At 40.7% G+C, this 23,208-nt stretch overlaps 2 protein-coding genes across 2 annotated transcripts; one reads left to right on the top strand and one right to left on the bottom strand.

The window, feature by feature from the left end:
* Positions 1-407: 407 nt before the first annotated feature.
* sclt1 (sodium channel and clathrin linker 1) lies at positions 408-14,450 on the bottom strand. The gene is made up of 21 exons (XM_084558589.1): positions 13,978-14,450; positions 13,635-13,702; positions 13,317-13,369; positions 13,080-13,152; positions 12,766-12,821; positions 12,464-12,599; positions 11,527-11,649; positions 11,270-11,335; positions 10,449-10,519; positions 10,042-10,132; positions 9,710-9,801; positions 9,340-9,517; positions 9,072-9,170; positions 6,127-6,198; positions 5,908-5,982; positions 5,610-5,752; positions 4,149-4,341; positions 3,184-3,380; positions 1,963-2,041; positions 1,418-1,513; positions 408-698 (listed from the first exon to the last, which is right to left on the bottom strand). The coding sequence occupies exons 1-21, from the start codon at positions 14,009-14,011 to the stop codon at positions 639-641; spliced, it is 2,055 nt and encodes a 684-aa protein (XP_084414715.1). The 5' UTR covers positions 14,012-14,450; the 3' UTR covers positions 408-638.
* A 125-nt stretch (positions 14,451-14,575) lies between these two features.
* Positions 14,576-18,818, top strand: cUnh4orf33 (chromosome Un C4orf33 homolog). The gene is made up of 7 exons (XM_084555170.1): positions 14,576-14,680; positions 14,958-15,096; positions 15,178-15,371; positions 16,912-16,972; positions 17,076-17,127; positions 17,206-17,405; positions 18,033-18,818. The coding sequence occupies exons 2-7, from the start codon at positions 15,032-15,034 to the stop codon at positions 18,127-18,129; spliced, it is 669 nt and encodes a 222-aa protein (XP_084411296.1). The 5' UTR covers positions 14,576-14,680; positions 14,958-15,031; the 3' UTR covers positions 18,130-18,818.
* Positions 18,819-23,208: the final 4,390 nt, after the last annotated feature.

Below are 23,208 nucleotides of genomic sequence, written 5' to 3'. Positions count from 1 at the left end.
GTTTAATATTTGTTAGGACTGACGTCTTGAATAAGCATTATCGAACGGTATTCTAACACGACCATTGTTTCAACTATTGAGCTCCAGAATGTTTTTTGACATTAGATGGCTAGCTAACAACACTGCTTTATGAGACGGCCTGAAATTAAAGGATTGCCAGCCGTTGCCAACGTAGGGCTGAAGTTTAGGGTTTCCTAGCAACAAAAATCTCTCCCGGCATGCAACGCAGCCAAACAAAGGCACGTAGCTGTTTTTCTGTTTAATCCAAGCCAACCTCAGGGTCAATGGTTTAATCTCTTGACGAGAAAGTTTTGACAACTGCGACCAAATGAAACCGTTTTAAATACACAAAGCAATGAATTTCCGTGGAATCCTACAAATACACAATAAAAACACACTGTACTCTGATGGTGTGTATTCATTTATTTTGTTATAGTTTACATATTACATGCCACCATTTCCTCTTTATAAATAATATTCATCAGAAAAGCATTGGTTCAACATTAGTTTATAAAACTGGAACATTCCCACCTCTATTTAATTACCACAGCAGTGACAACAGACACCAGTGATGTCTTATGCCTTTGGCCAAATCGCTGGAAGAGCAACATGTTTTTAACAGTCATTTTTCGTAGTCATTATAAAGTCTCAGGGTCAACCAAGGCTGTTTTCCTTCGCTGCGACGCCAACATACTCAGCTGGAAAACAAACAAACAACAAACAAAACAGTGGGAAAGGAGGGAAAGGAAATTACATATTTCTCCTTCTAAGAGTAATTCTCTTGCCATTCGGATCTGATGCCATCCTCTTTATTGTCAAATGTTTTGCCAATTATTGGCTGGAGATGCACAACATTCATGACCAGTTTTGATCTGGGTTCCAAATGACCATTTAACTTCATTTGATGCAGGTGACTGTTTTGTGCTGGTGCTACTGAGCTTGGCGATACATTTAACAGATGACTATTGCAAATATACTGATTAAAATGTTGCATGGCTGTGTGGGCATTTCAGGTACAGTACAAAGCATTGGACTGGTGCGCATCTCATCTTACTGATTCACATCTCACGGTCTCTATTAAAGACTTCATATTTGATTCATGGAAAGTGTCCCACAGGGTCCCTCGGGTTGCTTCTGGGTCCCCCTATCATTCTCACTGTATTTGCAACCTTTGGAACAAATCATTGACAGACTGAGATATAATTTATTCATAAACGACATTCCACTTGAATTTTCTTTCAAACCTAGTGAGGCTCACTGGCTTCAATGGCTCTTGTGTCATTCAGGATGCTGTCTGTCACCTGTCCACCCTCATGCCCCAGTTCTCGAGGTCAAACATATAAAATACTGCACAAATTCTTTAGTTACCTACACCATATCACCCAGTCAGAACACATATACCAGTATGTACCAATACCTGTTGTGTAGCAGTAGTGGCCCTTTGTTCAGCCTGCGTCAGGCGTCTCTGGAGACGGTCCGTCTTCTCTTGATATTCTGCTAGCTGCCTCTCGTACTGCACAAACACACACACACAATAAGTTCCATTGAGCAATCCTTTTAAGCCTTTTTAAGTTAATACTATTAAGGTCATCAGACTGACAGCATCAAGTTAAACTTTTCAGCATTCCTAAATTACCACATTGTTTAAGACTTTTTGACATTTATGACCCTGATGTGACAGGTTTCCAGTTAAATGTCTCCTCATTTTTGCAGTTATTTGTCTGGGCTGTTCCAAAGAAGGCTTGACATTTACAAAGGATAATGTCGGCTTATAAGGTTCGTACAGTAAAGAGAAGCGCTGACTATCATGTAGTAAACAGTGTCCCAGAGTGCAAGATGTCATCGTGTAGTCTATATCGTCTAACACCAACTTCAAATTATTAATTTGACAACTGGCCACAGTTTCAATTCCCCTTCATAATGAACCCGCTAGTACTTGTGTGATGTGGGAGTTACACAAACCTCAGAAATGGTATTATGGGTAGTTTCAAGCAGCAGCTCTAGGTCATGTGAACGCTGCTTCTGTCGATTTAAATCTGCCCTGAAACAAACAATTAAAAGAGATAAGAGGCTGGCCACCTTTCACAGAGAACAAATAAACATTTATAAAGCTGTCGCTGAGGGCAAAACAACAGGCGGTAAGTAAATTTTTGTTTCAGTCGTTATTAAAACCTCTTGTGCTCCATTGTTTTTGTTGCTTATGCTTTTATCCAGTGTTAGTGATAAAACTTATACAATAAAGCCCTTAGGCAGTAAGGTATCAGTGTAATGACATTTGTGCTCATTTAATAAAAACACTGAATTGCATTTAGTAGAGTGCTGTATTAAATATGACTATATTTTAAATGATCATTTATCAGTCTGCCAGTTACTCGCTAGTTTCCATTAGACTGGTTATTGTTGCACACTTCGTTTTACAGGATTTATTTAATTAAAAAGTGTTTAGCTAGCCTACTTGCTTTCTGTAGTACCACACTGCTTCATATTTGTCTACAACAGAGGGAGATACAGGCAAAGCGTTGCTTTTAGTCAGTTATTTTCATCGGGCCTGTCCACTAGGCCCACTAAGCAGTGTGGTCAATAGCTGAAGCAGTAATCTGGTTTTAGTAATAGCGAACAGGAACTACTCATAGTTAATTGAGAATGCTTTAATGGTCACAAAAGGTAAACAAATACAGGCAAAAACAATGGAAGTCCTCACTGGTCCACTGAGAACATAGCAACAACATGCCCTAAAGCCAAGGTCAATAATATTATAGGTTATTGGAGCTGAATCCAACTGAAAAGAATTACACTTTTGATAGTGTTAATAGAGTGTTTTTTAACAGGAACAGCTTTTTTATTCTTTATAGAACCAGTCATCTCACAGTTGCATGTGTTGTAAATCATCTCACGTGGTGCTGCTCAGTCAATTAAATCTGCATTCTGCAAGGCTTTTCGACTCAGTTCCAAGTGAGATACACACAGAGCAGAGACGAGACAAGAGACAACAGTAAGTCCTGGCAGGATAAGCTAGAGCTTACTTCACTAACTGAACAAAAGAAAGTGTGGGAGTGGGATATAAAAAAAAGAGTGAAACCAAAAATGAGCTGTTAAAGCTGTTCAATTGTTAAGAACAATCTTCTCTGGCATATTAAAGATTTGAAATGGTAAGTTTCTGCTCTAAGAGGACACTTCACTTACTTGAGCGCTGTGATTTTGGCCTCAAAGGCCTGGACGAGGCTCTTGGCCTCTTCTTTCCATCTCTGAGTGCTTTTCTGCTGTGCTGTAAGGAGACGCGTCAGATCAGCACTAGAGCTCCGGCTGCTTTCCTCCAGCTCCCTCACCCGTGCGTCGAGTCCCTGCTCCTTTAGGCTGTACTCTTGCTCCATCTGTGAAACCTAGAGGAGGACAACAGAGTGAGGATGTTCACATACGGCCAGTTTACTAGTCCAAAATGAACCGGATGAATTAGAATCACATATCCCATCATCCTACATTAACAGTCAATAACACTGTCATGTTATGAAAGTGCACAATAAAGGGCAAGCACTGCATTGCATCAGCAGCATTTAAATAACCCAACACCAGTAAGGCTTTTCAATTGTTAATCCAACTGGTTGTTTGGCAGCAATATCCAATCCTACGTTAGAGCAGTATGAGTTAATACATTTCACATTTTCTCACTGCTTTCATATCTGTACACACAGGAGTAGTGGAGCTAGAAAAACAAGTAATTTACCCCGGCAGGAGGGCCTTAAGTATTATAGAAGCTCCACGATGCAGAGGGTTTTAATACTGACTCATACTACCCCCTAAAAATTAAGGCTACATTGTTTTCTGCAATCTTGCTTTGTCTTAAAATCCTTATTTATTTTTTAAAGCTGTCTCAAGCAAAGTCCCCATCTTTATGGTAGTGCAGGTTCTCTCGTTTCATCTCCCCCAAGCTTGTAAACACAAACTTTCTCTTAATTCAAATAATTCTAGCTTGGAGTTCTTGTAGAGAGCCAGTACTCAATGTGTCTTCATCCATTTTATATGTTAGTGTCTTGTTGTTTATTTTATGTTTTTATTTTATTTACTGTGTAGCTTTTTGTGAACTGACGAGAGTCAAAAAATTAAAAAGTATGCAGTGATTTACTTATTGTTACTATTTGTCAATATGTTACCTGTTGTTTGGCTTTCTTTTGGACCAGCAGTGTTGCCTTGCGCAGCTCATCCATCTCCCTGCGAAGCTGCAAGTTCTCCTGTTGCAGCTGGAGCCGCTCCTCACTGACGCCGACACAGTCGTCCCGGGCTGAGGCTAGAGAGCCCTGCAGCCGCCGCACTTCGTCCTGGCACCGTGATAGCTCCTCACTATAGCTACAGGTGGTTGAATGGTTTATCATGAGCGAGGAGTGTCCAGAATACCCACAATTCAACCTAATGAAGAGTAAACCTACACTGCCTGGCCAAAAAAAAAAGTTGCCACCTGGAGTTAACTATCCTATTGGATAATTACTGCATGGGTGATTATCTTTCAGCAGTTATTTAACCCCAACAGATGATGCAATAAGTAGCTTATCATTAAACAACCATGTCAAAAGACACATCCCGTGTTCGTGGAAAAGATGTTAGTCTGTTTGAGAAGGGTCAAATCACTGGCATGCATCAAGCAGAGAAAACATCTAAGGAGATTGTAGAAACTACTAAAATTGCGTTAAGAACTGTTTAACTGTCTAACCCATTATTAAAAACTGGAAGGATAGTGGGGAAATATCGTCCTCAGGAAGAAATGCGGTTGGAAAGAAAATCCTGATTGATCGTGATCAGCGATCACTTAAACGTTTGGTGAAATCAAATCGAAGAAAAACAAAAGTAGAACTCATGGCTATGTTTAATAGTGAGTAAGAGCATTTCTACACGTACAATGCAAAGGGAAATCAAGGGACTGGAACTGAACAGCTGTGTAGCCTTAAAAAAACACTAATCAGTGAGGCTAACTGGAAAAAAAAGACTTAAATTTGCTAGGGAGCATAAAGATTGGACTCTGGAGTAATGGAAGAAGGTCATGTGGTGTGAGTCTAGATTTACCCTGTCCCAGAGTGATGGGCACACCATCATGCCTAGTGCCTACTGTACACGCCTGTGGGGGCAGTGCTATGATCTGGGGTTGCTGCAGTTGCTCAGGTCTAGGTTCAGCAACATTATGTGTCCAAAGAATGAGGTCAGCTGACTACCTGAATATACTGAATGACCAGGTTATTCCATCAATGGATTTTTTTCTTCCCTGATGGCATGGGCGTATTCCAAGATGACAATGGTGGTTCAGGGAGCATGAGACATCATTTTCACACATGGATTGGCCACCACAGAGTCCAGACCTTAATCCCATTTGGGATGTGCTGGAGAGACTTTGCACAGTGGTCAGACTCTCCCATAATCAATACAAGATCTTGGTGAAAAATAAATGAAACACTGGATGGAAATAAATCTTGTGACACTGCAGAAGCTTATCGAAACAATGCCACAGTGAATGCGTGCTGTAATCACAGCTAAAGGCGGTCCAACGAAATATCATGAGCTTGTGACCTTTTTTTTGGTGGCGACTTTTTTTTTTTTGGCCAGGCAGTGTATTAAGCTACACTTACTCCATCTCCATCTTTTTCATTTTGTTCTGGGTGCTTTGCAGCGTAAGGCTGATGTCTTCCCTCAGCCTCTCTGCATCTAGACATCTCTGATAAAGGGTATCAATCTTCCTGAACTCTGGCTCGGCCCTTCCCTCCTTATACACCTATAAAAAAAACAAAAAAAACAGACATTATTAAAATGATCAGCGGCACTGCCCTACTGCTCATTCATATAACCATATGATCAAACAGCATCAGAACTCTGGGGCAAGCTTCAGTAGCTCCTCTCTTGTGGTTTCCCTGACACTTTCACAGATACCTTCTCCAGTTCCTCCTCTACAGCTTTTCTCTCTCGCAGGGACCTTTCAATCTGAGACTCTTTATCTGCACACTCCTACAGAGAGGTGGAAAGAGGGAACAACGAGAGTCAGGCAGAGGGCCGGTTGGAGGCAGAATGAGTAGACAGGTAGAAAATGGAAAAAAAAGACATAGTGTGATTTTGAAAGGAATTTCTACCCTCAGCAGGGAGGGTTCTTACCAGCTGCAGTGCGGACAGCTCCTCTGCCATACGGTGGATTTGAACATTGCACTGTTTGCGCACATTTTCCACCTGTTAAAGTTAAAAGTCACACAGCTCAAATATGGGCAAAGGCTCCAGGGACCTAGTGAGTGTAACTGCTCTGCTTTTCTTCCTGTTAGACAGACTGTAACTTTAAAAGAAGGCACTTGAGTTGCCATATTAACTCAGCAAGTGGAAAAAGATATCTGTATTCAGACTTTTGCTTTGACTGTGCCAATTTTTACCTTTTGTGTAGCACATGCAAATGATTAAAATCAACTGAAAATGACCTGTTCCTTTCCTATAAGGCTGTAAGAGTTTTCAATGTTCAAGCAAGTGCTCGACTTTAGTGCAAAAGATTCTGGGAAATATGAAAGCAGACTAATAAGAGAAAAGAGCAATAAAGTGTGATGAGCAAAACATTCATGTAAAATAGCACAGAGAAAAAAGTAAATGTGTAAAATGTATGAGGATTAACTAAAATTTCAAAACTCAACGAATCATCCAGCAACAGAATCATTTATTGATTGCTTTTTATTCTCAGCAATAACAGCTTTGAGATGAGAGGGCAAAATTATTAGAAATAGGAAAAGATGAATATATTATAGAAATGTGATTGGCAAAGCACTGTATAGTCTTAACAAAATATTATACAGTGTCGGTATTGTAGTTCTGTGTCCTTGTCGTCCAATGAGTAACTGTAAAAGTTCAAATTAATTCTGGTTAATTAACTTTATCATCAGATAGCAGCCAACAGACAAATCACTTAACCTGAGCCGTAGTGTTCGACTCACTCCGAATGCCTCATTAAACTGGCTCATTTATTGTTGCTCATTTACTACTCCATTTCATTTCTATAATGGAATATTTTAAGGTTACAGTGTGAAGGATTTAACTGGATATACGAGCAGAGGTATTCCAAAGCCTCCATAATTATGCTTTCATTAGTACATAATCATCTGTAACTAGGAATCATTGTGTTTTTGTTAGAATGAGCAATTCATATCTACTGGGAGCATGTCCACTTCCATGAAGCCCCCCATATTACATCACAATGTTTCTACGGCAACCCAGAACAGTTGAAAAGCAGCGGACACTATAGGTTCTCCTACACGCTTCGAAAAGGGGATACTGAGGAAGGAGCAATACAAAACCTTGCAGCTAGATGACAGTAAATCCTAAACAGTGGTGCTTTAATTACACATGTACATAGAATAATACATAATATTTAATAATGCAACAAAGAAATAGTGATGATAAATGAATTGTTATTTTAAGATTTTGCATGAATCCCTATAGCCATGTAAGTAGTTAAACTTACAAACACTGACTGAAAAAAATATATAAAAATCAGTAAAGGGAGCTATGGAATGCTGTTCTTAGGTAGGGACTTTGTTTCACACATGTTTTAGAATTGATTTTAAGATTTTGGTGTTTGCATTCAAATCACTGAATGGATGTGCTCCAACTTGTCTCTCTGATCTCCTGCAACCACACGTCCTTTAAGGTCTCTCAGGTCTGCTGACAACTTGCTGCTGGTTGTCCCAAGGACAAGGTTGAAGCACAGGGGAGATCATGCTTTCACTGAAGCAACAGCCTTCAAACTCAGGATCAGTATGCCTGTGCATGTTACATGTTAGGCAGACAGTGTCTGTTTAAATCTCATATTAAAACTAATTTATATTCTTTGGCGTTCAGTGTAATTTTATGTTTTGATTTAATTTTTTAATTTCTTCCTCCACCGTGTCTTTGTGTTGACTGTGTGTTTATTTATTTGTCAGTGATATTGGTATTTCATTTTTGTATGCTTTGCAACCGTTTATACAGCACTTTGGATATTAAATTAGCTTTATAAATACAACTGACACTGATATTGACATTCTGGAAATAAAGAGTTTTCTGACAAAAGCACATTATGTGCATCCTTGACCTCAGCCTTTATTGATACCCAACTGCAAGACAGAATGTAATAGCACCTTTTAGCCCTACTCTCAGGAGTTTCTTCAGATTTGGTTAAGTTTAGTTTTAATTTTTGGCTGTCCTTGTGTTTTATCTGTGTTACTACAGTACTATCAAGCTTCATTTACTAACCAGCACTTTGTGGTATGTTCACCTGTACAGCATGTGCACCCTGATAGTGGATAACTCAGGAAAAACATGGAATTTTGAAAAGCCTAACCCTCATGCTTAACAGTCTGAGTGGTACTTACGTCCTCAGGTAAAAGGTCTGACTACCAATCGTAAGCAGTTTAGGGATTAATTCCTCATTACACATGCTTATCTTAACCCTGAATGGTTTTAAATGAGGATGAGGGAGAGGGGAGATTAAAGGAGAGGGTCGCCTCACTTTGGCAGCAATATTTACACTTAACCTCCAACTCAATGACAAAATTACCCAGAGGGTAAAAAAATGCATTGGGAGGTCCAAGGTTTACAAAAAGCACCAACAATTATTCTGTAAGTATCATCATTTGTTGAATGCCAGCCAGGGACTAAGATGACAGCCAGCACTTCAGTCATACTATGCTGCATTAATAGGATTAAACAGTTGAAGGGCTTGATGAAGAAGATCCATTAATAGAGCATTAATCACCACGTCTTTGAGTGAGGTTACACACGGTGACAGAGCGGTCTTTTGCCTTTGGCTTTGTACTTCATGTGTTTAAAAGCACAGTAGTCTAGAGCAAATGGTACAGCAGGAGGCTATGCTTCCTTTATGCAAAACTAATTATACACTTAAGAACAGGCTGTGGTTTCTGTAAATTTTAGGAATGCCACTGGCACCAAATAGCCTAATATGCTTTTAAGTAATGATGTGATTTATTCAGCAGTAGCTTCAAAGCAGATTTTAGTCACATGCAGATCAAATTACACAGCGGGCTTTTAGTAGAAGGATTCATTCAGATTTTCAGCAACTTGTGTACCTCTTTCCTGGTGCGAACTGCAGCATCCTGGATCAGTTGTCTGATGGCTTCTTTTGTCTTCTGCAGCTCGTCTGTCTTCTGTTTTTCTCTTAACAGGGCCTGAAGGATGAATGAAAAGACACAGGTACACATTTCAGTGGGCAAAGTCCTAAAGTGCTCAAGGGATGAGAAGACTTGTCAGGGGATAGTGAAGCTGAAAAGATTGAGATGGAGACTCAGCCAGTGAAAAGAATGGGATAAAAGGCAGAGACAAAGTAACTGCAGCCACCTGGTCTTTCTGCAGAGCAGCTTCCTCAGCCACTTGAACACTTTCTCGGACTTTGGACAGGGCCTCATACTTCTCCTCTTCAAGGGTGGTGCATCGTGCCTGGAGTTCCCCCACCTTTCTCTCCCACACAGTTTGCTCTCTGCGGACCGTCTCTGCGTCTTGAGATGCTGCTTTTAGTCTAGCAATGGAGAAACGCAGTGAGAGCCAGCAGCAGAGGGAAAGTCAGGTAATTGCTGCTCAGTTCAATGGCGCCAAGACTCTCACATAAAATAAGATCAATATAATCTCAAGCACTGCTCCTACTTCTTAGGTGATGGCCAGTGACTGCTGTAAGAAAAGTGAAAGAAGCAGCAGTTTAACATGTGCTCACCTCGTCTCTAACTGGCTTAAGGCTGCCTGAAGCTGTTGGAGTCGTCTGTCTGCTGCGTCCTCGCGGCCCTGAGCTTCTGCCACCGCTTCCTCCTAAATATATATACAGGTGAGGCCATCGGAACAAGGTTGCATTAAATGGATATATCATTTTGTTTATCAAATCTCAAGAATAATGACAAAGGGTGGCTTCTATGGCCCAAAAGCCCAAAATATGTATTGACTGTCACACAGAATTAACAGCTGTTTCAACACCATGTCAGTGTGTGATCAGTGTTAACAATTCTACTCCATCTTCCCCATAGCATTTTTTTATTTTTTTTATTCTCTCACTCGTCTCTGCATCTGATCTTGGAAATTCTGCAACAGTTTGGTCATCTCGTCCACTTTGGCTGTGGCTGTTCTCAGTTCAGTCTTGGCCTGCCTGCATCGCCACAGAGAGACAAAGCAATAGATTAAGCAAATGGCCACATAGAAGACTGGCTACTACATACAATTTATAGTCAATACTCTGACAAAATGAAAATACTCTGCTATGCTTTCTTGCTAAAGTTTATTAAGAAGAGCGATAACATTCTCTCTAGTAAATATGAAGATCAATACTACGCTCATCTGCCTGGAAAGACTACTAAAGCTCATTTTGCTGTCACAGGGCTACAAGTCACTTTAGAATGGAGAGTCCATTCACAGAGCAAGACTGCTGGCAGCAGTCACCTTGAATCTCCTGGGTATTTAGTTACCTGAGCTGGCTTTGTAGCTCCTCCATCTCTGTGCTCTGCTCTGTCACCGTCTTCAGGAACTGCTGGTTAGTCTGAGTGTGGCAAGAGAGACAAGATTGCCATTTGTGTGGCATGATTCCAAACACACACCTCCAACTTTATGTCAAAACCAACTTTCTCTGTCCTTTTAGAATATACCCTAAGGAGGCTCTGTCAGTTATTCACAGCTACACAGGCAATTGCTCTCACATGCAGTGACTGAAAAAGTCTGCTTGTGACTGTCATACAGTCACAAAGAAGGGAAAGCCTAAGGCTTGTCCTCTCATTAAAAATGCATTTGAGGGATATCGTATTACTATACTATCTTCTTACACACTGTTACCAAAGTATGCACCATGCATGTGTTTGTGTTCATGTCTTTGGGTGAACATATATAAATCTACAATCTGCAATACAAGTTAATCTCTAACTGAGGTTGAGTCTCATTCAGGTCAACTGTCTCTCTAAATAGAGTCTAAACACTTGGTGCTGAACTATCGCTGACTCTAAGTGTGGTGCGTGTGAGAGAGAGAGAGAGAGAGAGAGAAACAGCAGAGAGAGAACAAACAACAGGGCTGGAAAAAGAAAAAGCTAAGGTAGTTAGAGGATTACTGAGTGAGCTGACAGTCCATTATACAACAAGACAGTTCTGGGTGACTACCAGAGTCATTTAGAAACCAATTCACTTAGTTACAAGATTAATTATTAGAGCAGGGTTCATTTCGTTAAAGTGCACAGCATTTCGATCCCATGGCTAATTGGGAGGCAGTAATTTAACACACTTTTAATTAACTGTTACTTACTGATTCAAGTTTCTGATTGGCCACTTGGAGTTTGTACGCGTGCTGCTGGAACTGAACAAGCTGATCCTGTGATGGAAATAAGGGTGCCTTCAATAAAATTTAACTGCTAGTAATTACCCCATGCCTTTTTCAAGCATTAACTGAGGCCAAACTGTTCTAATTGGCATCACTTCTATGATAATGGCTCCATCTAGTGGTGACGGCTCTCATGTTCTAATAATGTGGTGGCTCTGCATGTTAACGTGGGAATGCTGAACCTTGAGCTGCTGTCTCTGAGAGTGGTGGATCCGTCCATCAGAGATGGTCTTCTGGTAGATCTGTTGGAGGCGGTCTAACTCTTGGGCTGCCGTCTGCCACAGCTCCATGGCCTGTGCCCGCTCCTACACACACACACAGAAAAATATCCACCCATATTCACGCACACTAACAGGCATTTATGAACAGCAAAAACTGCAGCTAGATCAGAAGTTAGATGAGAAGAATACCAAACATCGTTGTGCCTTTGCTAGACTGTTTTGAAAGAAAGCACAGAAAACATCTCTGTCACAGACCAGCTGATATTGTATCTTGTTAGCAAGAAAGATCACTACTGAATACAGAATTGATCTGGGTTTTGTTAAGACTTAGGAGAAAAAACTTCAACTTCACAATGAAGGTTTGTGGAACCACTGGGACAGGCTGAGCTGTTGTCAGTTAATAGAGACGAGATGTGGGGTAACTAGTAATGCAACCATTATGTCTTGTTTTCTGTAGTTGGACATACAACAAGTGCTGTGGTTTAAGAGTTGACAAAAAGCCTGTTTGATAACGGCTTCACAGTGGTCTCTACTGAAGGTCCACAGATCAGAATTATATTGCTTATCTAATATAACTTCAAGTCATGAGGAATCTTCTCAGCTTCCAACTACATCACACTCTGGCTGCTGCTCAGTCAAGGCTCTGTTGTGGTTTCAATGTCCACGGGAAACACTTCAGAGGAGGGCCTTTACTGCAGAAGCCATACTTACACATACATTTAAGTTCTTTTGCCAATGTTTTTCTCAAGTTTTCATCAATCGTTTAAAAAGTAATAACTAATTTAACCACTAATCAACTGAATGCTTAGACATTACATTAACATAATTTGAATCGAGTATGATTGCTGTGGACTTAATCTACAAAAGTTCAGACATTCTTAAATGGACATGTGCAGACCTGCTCAGACAGCTGGACCTGCTCTTGGAGGTTTTTGATGACAGCATCCTCTTCCATAGTGCTGCCCTCCACTCCTGAAGCCATCGGCAGGGCATGAAGCTGTTTCTCAACAGACTCCCTCAGCTCTGAATGCAGCCTGGAAAAGGGAGTGGATATGAGTGGTTGATACAGAAAGGGTAATTTATAAAAAACAAAAAAGCACAGTTTGAATTAAGTAACAAATGAATACAGCTTTGGTTGATGCCGTCTCCTGTTGTCCAACTACTTTCAATATATTGATACACGTGTAATATATTTTCTACCTTTCATTTTCCTTGACAACCCTCTCCAACTTCACTTTGACATCTGTCATCTGAGCCTGTTGATTAAAACAAGCACACGAACAGTGAGTCTTTTACATTAGTTAGGCTATTCCGATATATTTTAATGCACCTGCATGATTAAGAGACATTCATCACAGAGCTTAGAATCATTTTGTACATACACCTGCAGTGCAGAATGTTTCTAATATTTCACTAGATAAAATCAAGATATTTGTTGAGCTTGTGGGTATGAATATTTCATAACCACATTTGAATTGAATTTGTGCGCCATATTGTTTCTTTTTTCCCCCCACCTGGTATCTCTGCAGCTGTTCAGTCATTTCATCCACGTGCCGATCATACTCTGCTATCAGAGGAGCCATTACGCTGTACAAAAAAACCCCAGAAATGATGATGTTATTTGTGGGTGGGTGGGATGAAATATATCTGTTGCATTCAAATGAACATATTCTCAATAACTCAAACATGCTGAATCTCTACTGATATGGAACATCTCTAAAATGTGTCCAGAAACAGAAAAGCAGACAAACCCTCTATCTGAGATCCAGGGTGCAGGAGACTGGGGACGCCTTGTCTCATCAACCTATTGAAAGTAAGGCATGGAAGGGGCACCCAGTAGCAGTTAATTGTACTAAATACCATAAAAAATACAGATGAACAGATTATATCAATCACAAGACAAAATGTACATAAATTAATGGCATTTCCAGACAAAGTGAAACTCAAAAACACAAACCATTTACCTAACGTAAATGGTTTATTAAGAGTAATTTACTAATTATTTACTAATATTAGGTCTAAGTAACATCTTTATCAGTTTCTATAAGTTTATGGTGATGCCTTTGTACCTGGGGTGATGTGGATTGAGTGCCGTGCCCTTGCTGATACTGGCTGAGCGCAGAATTTAATCTCTGAACTGAAAACAGAAGGACAGGCAGTAAATCACTCATACTTAATTACTCAAGAGTTTACTGAACAAACAGGACAATTATCTAAATGCAAAAAAAGCCTCAAAGTTTAATAATAAAAGGAGAAAATGGGTGCTATATACACTTAATACACAGAAGCCATGAAACTGACAGGAACATTGTGCAGTATGCATGATCAAAGGCAGCAAAGGAGAAGAATGGAGAAACAGAAACAGGGGCATGCAAGAAGCTAGGTATCCCCCAACTCTATCTTTTTTCTTACCTTGGTCACGCAGAAACTCAAGTTCTGCATCCATGCTGAATGTTTTGCTAAAGCTAAAGTATCTGATTTGGCAATTTGAAAACAAGTTACTCGCAAACTAAGAATTAAACGTTAGCAGCAAGTACAATTTTCTCAGTTATGTCACTCGTTGCTTTTAAGGTGACGCTTCAGTGTGAGAGTTTAAAAACGGCCCTCTAATACTATTTAAATTCAGCAAACCACTAGACGAAGCTGCTAAAAACATTTCTTCCGAGCTAGCTTTCTGTCGTTACCTGTGGTTACCTGGCGCAGCTAGCTTTAGCTGGAGCAGCTAATCAATCTCAGCCCAGATTAGTTGCCAAACGAAAGGTTTTAATCTGTAAAGCGAACCATCAAACACATTTTCATCGGGAAGTGGCACTTGTACGCCATTTAAATGGATCACCGTTAAACGTTATTGTTTAAATACAATATTATAAGCGATAATTTTACTGTAATCCTTGTTTCCGCCGCCCGTTTTAAAGCAAACAAATAACAACCAATGGCAATGAAGATGTGCACCGCTGAATGTGTTCCGACTTTACAAGCGATAAGAAAAACTGGTTCCGCTCTGTATAGGGAAGCAACGATCGGATACGTTTGAAAGGACATGACAAATCAGGAAACTACAATATTGTAACTCCAGTGTGTGTTATATATGACGTTTTCTAGCGGAGATTGCCAGGTTGGTCATATGCTCACAAAAGTACTAGTATAACATTTTAGTATAGTTGATTCCCAAAAACGTAGCTACGATCTGAATGCTGCCACTGACGTAAGTTTTAGTTGGAAAACAACGTCTTCCGGGTAGTTTGTTGATTTGTCCAGTAACTTCCAGTAGGTTCACTTCAGTAGTTCCAAATTCCCTTAGTCTGTCTGGAAGTCAGTTTTACAATCTTGTTATTGAGTAACAGAGTTGTATTTGGCGTTAACCTAATTTGATAACAAACTGCTTTAAACAGGGAGTATATAAAGACATGACAAGCTCAGCTGGAGATGCACTTATACTGTGGCCAGTGACAAATCTTTTAACAACATGGGGGTGGCTCATGGACTGCAGTTTCTAACGCTTCTCCACGTTCTGCTATGCTGTGAATCTCTGTAAGATTGCAGTTTACTACTCTCTGTTTTTGTGATCACACAGCAGTTTCTCATCCTGACCATATTATTTATTTTTTTCAGTCCTCGCATGCAAATGGAGTTTGCTATCCAGCACACCTGGGACAGCAACCCTGTGAGTCATGACCCCATCAGGATCGTCTTCTCTCCTGGGCAAGAAGGACTGAAGATTGAGGTGTTTGGTCCGTTCTTCAACGACCCAGCAGCTCCTGCAGGGCCCCCCGGCCAGCCCTTCCCAGGATTATGGGATTATGAAGGTAGAAGCTTCCGACTGTAGATTTGTGACTATTTCTTTATCAGGAGCTTTTAGGAATTTATTGACAAATCCTTCCTGGATGTCTGTAAATAAATTGACTGCAAAAATGTTACCATTTAAACGGAATGACACATTTAGTCAGACTGAGAAATAGTGTAATTACACTCGAATCACTTTATTTCATGTGCACTGTGGGGTTATCATTCATTGCCTGAGCTAGCAACTGTACTAGGCAAGTTACTAGACAAGTCATTTTCGACCCACTTAATACATAGAACTGGTACTTATTTTATACTTGTGCTTATTTATAGTTTTTATTTGCACTGATCCCGTGTTGCTGTTAAAACATAATTAGAAAAGTGTTGTTTTTTTATTAGTTTTAATTCCATTATATAATTTAAATAATCATAGAGTTTAATGCATATCTGATAAAAGCAATAGGATGAATTTATCTTGAAAATACAGTATGCTTATTGACATTGTTGAATTATATAGGGGCACTAATGAATCTGTTGCCAGGGATGCCATATAGTCCCTATAACCAGAGACATGTCCCTTGAACTGAGGCTTTAGCCTTCAGCACAGTGGCGTGAGTTCGATTCCAGTGCGCTATGTGTTGGACCCCGTCTCACCCCATTACTCCCTATGTTTCTCTACTAATGACTAAAGGCACAAAGGCCAAAAAAAGTTCGCACCTATAAACTCATTCATTCAAGTAGAAGTTGCACTTTCCTTGTTTCCTTTCTCTATAGCTGGCTCAGCTAACTCTATCTCTCAGCACCAGCTTAATATTTAACAAACAAATAAAAAAGTGATAGAGATCCTCTCATCTAATGGCAGCACAAAGCAAGAAAGCAAATAAGCATATTTCCCCAAATGTGTAAAACTATGCCTTTTCTCAGTGTAATTTATTACACTGACAAACCCCAGACTCGTGATATTGAAAATGAACTTCACAGAAGTTTCAATTTATGGCCTGTTGTAATGACTGCATTATGTTGCAAGTGTGTTGGATTTATTGTTGTTACGCCCCCCTCTCCCGCCCCATAGTCACGCTTACTGTTAATACTCCAGTTTTGATTGAGCAATTTAGTCTGTCTGATCCAGTTTTAAACCATCGTACAAGCTGAAATGAAATCATGCCTATAGTCCAGAGTGGCTGGAGAAAGATGAAGGACTAGATGTGTTTATGAGGCCATTATCAATATTATGACGACACAGCAATTAAACCTTGTAATGAGGTTGAGTAATAACAATCGGTTCTAATTAACCTCAAGTAAGTTCGATTTCCGGTTAATGAGCCCCACATATTCGGCCTCATTAATGTATGTTAATAGATTGGAAGCCAACCCCATTATAATCTCATGTAGATGATACGATGCTGCTAGGTTTATTTTTGCATCATATTATTAAACTTAAAATAAGTGACTTAAATCATTGTCTTGTTTTTATCTGGACTAGACGCTGATGAGATTAATAACACCTTGTAAGCAGTTAATTGAAGCTCTTAGCTTGACTTTTCTTTTTTGTTATCTCATCAGTTGTGGAGTCCTTCTTCCTTGATAGTACTACTGAAAATTACCTGGAGGTGGAGTTTTGTCCGTAAGCACATCTGCGAGCTCTTGATACGACCATTCTCATGATCATATATTTGTAGAAAGTCACAGTACAACGATCGAACGCCTTCTCTGTGTTTTTACTTTAGGCATGGACAACACCTGATATTATTGCTGTCAGGAGTCGGCCAAGCATTCATGGTAGGTTGACATCAAGGGACTTGTAAGAGGGCTTTTTTGTGTTGCATACTGTATATGTTACTATTACTCTTCCTACAGCAACAACTACCCATGGTGTTTAAAGCCACAACCAAAGGGGACAGGTGGATGGGTGAAGCTCTCCTCCCCTGGTCCTACTTCCCTCCCAATATCAACAAGATGAACTCCTACGCCATCCATGGCTCAGGAGAGAAGCGTACATATGAAGCTCTCTACCCCATTCCCAAGGAGGAGATAGTGGAAGGCCAACGGCCTAACTTGTGAGTAAATAGACCCCTAGGGTAGACTTTGAGGTCATGTAGGCCATAAACAGAACATGCACTCCTGAGGTTTAATATTGTTCTTTGGTGAAGTTGGGGAACTTTAACAGGTATATTAAAAAAAGGTTGAAATCAACACTGTGGAGGTTGAGACAGTCCATACTAAGGGTTAAGCTCCAAAACACTGGTTATGTTTACACAGGCCATTCTTCAGTCTTGTCACTAAAATCATTTTTAGTCAAAATCACTTAAATTTCACTCCAAAGTGCTCCAACATCAAAAATGCTCCAAAACATCAATCAAAATCCCCAACAACCCTGAATACAGCTTAGAGAAAAGGATGGCCAAGACAAACCAAGACAGACCCATGTTTTCACACTGATTCCGACCAAGCATTTGTAATAGAATAATCGAATAAAACTGCCTCATGTAACCACCTCAATCAGAACAGACTGGTCCCACCAGGAGAAATTTCCAATCCAATTGAGAACGTTGTGTAAACCTTTAATATTCTGTTCAATAGAGAAAGATTAAAACATCGTTTACCCTATATGTGCATATATAGATTATGTATATGTGTAAATGCTGTGCTCATTATATATTAAATTCTCTTTCTGTTTTTCTTAGCCATCGCTTGGAGTATTTCAAAAGTTTCCGCCTGCAGAGCATCATGGGAGAGGATTGGGTCCAGCCAGAATCAGATCTGTGGAGGGGAAAGCCCTGAGCATTGCAAAAAAGGCTCCTTCTCTCTCTCCCTCTGTTTCTCTCTCGCCCACACAAACTCTCCAGAGCAGCAGCGGGGCAATAGTTCAAACACTCTCTGACAGGGAACAAAGGGCAATCAATCTTTATTAGTTAATGATGTCCAACCATATGACAAGAAAAATGTTATTAGCTTGTCAGAGCGTATTAGCCTTCACACACATCTGAGCAAGCACGCGGACGCACACTTCACAAGATGTTGGACGTCACCTTAAAACGCCTTAGCGGAGTGTGACCTGCAGTACTTACGCTGCGCTTGGTGGTGAGGAATGTTCATTTTATGACATTCAGCTCCAGTGTAGCCTGAACGTTTCACCTCAGGGAGATAACCCCCATGTAAGTCCTTGTGATTCTTTGCCCTAACTGTTGGGGGATACACACACACAAATAATCATACACACACCACTGATGTGAATAATGTGTTTTTCGGAAATACGAGCCAGATCTTTCAGATTAGTTCTTATTGTAATGAGTTCAGTTTGGAATGATTCCACTATTTTTACTCAACTTTTTTCCAATTAAATATGTTTACATGTTGATTACATATCACTTGAACTGTATTGTCTGTTTTGTAATTGTCTGAAAAACGGCAACTGTATTATGTTATGTATGATCATGTTTCAGTGTCGTGTTAATCTATTAAAGCAGTGGCTCCCAACCTTTTTTCTTTTACTTACCAGCTCCCCTTATTGCTATCTAAGAAAGCTGAGCTAATCCCAGTTCACACACACACACACCCACCCACACACACACAAATCCATACTCCATTTGCGCACAAAACCATGAAGAGCATCTTTTCACTATCCTGGAGGCCAGCCTGAACTTCCCCTGCCTACAAAGGGAAGTTGGCTTTATCCTTTGGGAGTTAATTATGCAAAGATGTGCCCGGCCAATCAAATTGTTCGGATGGGCACTATGCAGGTCATACACGCCATCTGAGCACCGCTTCATTGAATTTGTTATATGGCTCTGATTGGTTGTAGGACTACGTGTCTAAATACATGCAAAGTATCGGTTGAAACACATCCCATAATGAACAGGCTTTGTTTCACTGCATGATTTTTCATTCTGCGTTTTGACTTAAAACTGTCAGCTTCTCACGCTTGAGGGTGCTATGTCAAATTGCACGCTCTGGTCGAGTCTGATCCTGTATCAATGTCAAGGTAACGCTTGAGATACAACCTTACTTTCTTGAGGACACGTCTTTTTATTCATGAATTGAACAAGCATGAGATGTGATGAGATTTTCAGCAGGCTACTGGTTGACCTGATGAAACTCACTGAATATCACAGATGTGTAGCCTACTAGGATGTCTGGTTTTTAGTGAGTGCCATTTGTAAATGCTTACTTTTGATTATGTAGTGCACATCTCATTTTGACAACCTAAAAGCAGATGAATCTACAACCTATACAGCAATCAGGCATAACATTATGTCCACCTTCCTAATATTGTGTAGGTCTCCCTTGTGCCTCCAAAACAGTTGTGACTCATCAGAGAATGGACATGGGCCTTCTGAGGGTGTCCTGTGGTGTCTGGCAATAGAACAATACAACCTATGGGTTGAGGGGAGGGGCCTCTGTGGATCATCCCACAGATACTTGATCAGTTTGGGATCTAGTGAATTTGGAGGCCAGGTCAACACCTTGTGCTGTTTTACATGTTTTTTGAGTTGTTCCTAAACCATTTTGTCATCTTGTTAGCTAGTTAGTTAATACCACATTGTGTTTGGACAAATTTTAGCTTTATCCATCAGGAAGTCAGCTTAACCTAGCACCTGGCTAGCTAGTCCCAAAGTCCCAGACATGACAGCAATAAACATCAGTGGGGTTTTCCCAAAATTTGACATTTAACTTGACTGATGTGAAATATGTGGTATGTCCTCAAATTATTTGTGAAATAATCATATGCTAGTTTTTAATGACAAATTGCACTAAAGTAGGTTGCCCCCCTCACTTTCCTTTCCACTCCTACTTCTGCTTTTAGAAGTTGAGATCACAAACCCTTTGATCCCCAGTATACACTGACACACACATGATAATTGGTGACTCACAAATCTCTGTCTTCTCCCCATGACCCCGCAAGTTTCTCCCCTTTGCCCCGACCGCAGCTCTTTATAGAGCTTGCATATTTATCAGAGACTCTTTTCAGATCACTGACTGGCAAACCGCTTCGCCTGACCAGGACACGGGGCCGATTGATTTTCATGTTGTCTGTGTTGCTCTTCGCCGTGGCAGCCCAAAAGCCCATATTGAGCCCTATCAGTTTTAATTGGCGTCCTCGCCTTTGAAATGGGTTCAGTGATTAGGCCTGAAGAGCCCACTGCTTAAGCCCCCTCCTTATCATCGCCTGCAGTGCTTTGCCACCAGACTGCACAATATTCACATGCACACACACACACGAGGAGATGTCGCACTATTACACCAGCATGTCTCTTACTAATAAAATGTTGACCTAAAAATTTGTTTCTGGACACATTCAGACAAAACCAGGATCTTCATAACACGCTTTGATGAATACATGACTGTGCACGCCCACCTGTGCGCAGGATGAAGATGTGTGTCCCCACCAAGATTTAAACTCAGTTCTCCCTAATTAGTGTGAAGAGATGAGAGGCGAGAGCAGAAGAGGTAGCTGCCTCTCCTCTACCTCCAAAGCCCCAGTAGACAAGCAGACACAAGAGCTGTCTTATCCCCCACAGAAAAAGAGACCAGCCCGCTCTAAAACATTCAGCGCCAGCTTAAGGGGTGATTCTTTGTGTCAGAAACTTTCTGGTGATCACCCCAGACCTAGTTCCTCATTTTTTAGATTTTCTTTTCCAAGAGACGTGGGTCTCATTTCCCCAACTTTAAAGAATGTTTGAGGGCATGAACGAGCATCAAGTTGTGATGAAAAATAGAACGCCGGGGATGAAGGAGTGAACTCAGAACATGAAAAGAGCGAGAGATTGAAACATTGAAACGGTAATGACTTTGGCTAGTTTTCTGCGACAGAAGCCCGAATGAAAGATTCATACTGGAGCTAATAACACACTGGGGCTTTACGTGGCCTCTGCAGGCTAACACCAAAAACACCATCAGATCGTACAAAGCGATATAACTTATCAACACTATGCAGTACACAATCCTTGTGTGGCTGGCTTCCAATGTACTGCAATCGCACAAAGAAAAGCAAACTTTGATCAGTTTTCATGAGGTGCTTTATCTTACCCTATCAGCATGTGTGCCATTTAGGCCTAAACTGTAGCCCCCCTTATCCCACATTTATTTTCCGCAACAGCTTATCCTGAATGTGTCATAAAATGCGAAACCACTGATGCTATGTTGAGCCAGTCTGCCATTCATTTAAAAGTAGATAGTCCCGTAATAGAGCTCTAATGGAAGGCAACATGACACCCTCCTGTTCTCCTGCACAAACTAAATGCCTGTTAACTTTTTTAATTATTGTCCAACAAGTTCCTGAGAGGGCTGGATGGGTGGTACTGGGCACGGAAAAGATTTGGAACTAAATACGTCTGCTGTGTGTGTGTACGTGTGTGTGTTTGTGTAAGCGTGATGACATAAGTTCTAATTGCAGCTGAAGCCTGCTAGTGTTGCACGTACAAGGGCGGCATGGCTAGAATGTGGGATGAAGCTGTAAGAGGCCGGGGAGAGAGAAAGCAAGATGCAGCGGCAACTGAATGCCAGGGACCGTAATGAGGGCCAGACGAGTTCTACTTCTCAAGAACACTGCGGTGAGCGGGAGAGGAGAGGCAGAGAGAATGATGGGAATGGAAAACAAAGAGAAGGGGAACGGAGAGGTTTGGTTACGGCAGCATGTTAGACTGCTGTTTTCAAACTTGGGTCCTTTTCCTCCTATTTGTCATATTCAGATTCATGCGAGCATTACTCACATCATCATGAAGATAAATTTCCCAGAAACACACAGAAAGCATAATCAGGTCCAAGCAGATTCTCGCGGGCATCGCCTTCATGTTTATGTATCAGTGCTAATACGTGCATTAACATTTCATAGTCAGAATTAATAATTAACAGTTACTTCTGCCTTACATGCTCACATACGCATCGCACATACACATACCTGCTACGCACACGCAGAGAAGCACACCACCCCGCGCTGACGCTTGATTTATTTGTCACAAGAGGGAAAGGGATTCATACGTTATCATTGCATAAACATTAGAAACAAATGATATCAGTGAGAAGGGAAGAGAAACTAAATTAAGTTTTCTTTGTTATCGACAGAGAATATAAATCATGAGTGTTTGCCTAATTGATTCCATTACATCCCCACCTGCCTGCTGACTCTCTCATCCATCCGCGCACTGTTTATCTTCATTTTAAGATAGATGGATGAAAAAGGTTATTATTGGAAGTGAAGCCTGCTGAATTTGATCCTTTTTAGTACGCACGTTAATTGACAATTAGATGCAGCACGCATTCTTTGGAGAATATTTGTCCTTGTGCAATAAACTCACAAATAAGCAAACCCTCGACGCAGAAGTTCACTTGTTTGGGAGACGGAAGATGGCGATACTCCCTTTTTTTTTGTTGTTTGTTTTTATGGAAAACTGAGCGCATTCCGCTTGAAGGTAATTTATGTGCAGCTTGATATTACTGGATGTAAGTGAGCAAGTTCACTAACTCTTAATTGGGAAATAAATCACACCGTCGCCATGGCAACAAACACTTAAAAAGTGGTCATGGCAAAATGAGAGCATGCTGATGGTGTCTCGGCACACTGAGGCGGTGTGGGGGTGTGTCCACTCATGCATGTGTGTTTTCACCTCCTCAAGCTCATTACCGTGGAGCCTTGTTAGTATAGCTGCAGCCATGTGCTGTACACCACGGCGTGCCATTTCATTCCATTAGGTCTTGTTTGGCTCTTACAGAAGGAGCCGTGGGCTTGCTCATTTAAAACGGTGACAAATGTTAAAATAACAATGTAGCTAATCGCATATAGCGAACCAAAAAATAATAATTACATCATTGTGTGTCACAGTCTAGCCATGCATTTCCTCCGTATATCCTTTTGTTCACATC

This window comes from Chelon labrosus (assembly GCF_963514085.1).
Source record: "Chelon labrosus genome assembly, chromosome: 2".
In the NCBI taxonomy this organism is placed as follows: domain Eukaryota; kingdom Metazoa; phylum Chordata; class Actinopteri; order Mugiliformes; family Mugilidae; genus Chelon; species Chelon labrosus.
This window is presented reverse-complemented; position numbering and strand designations above follow the sequence as displayed.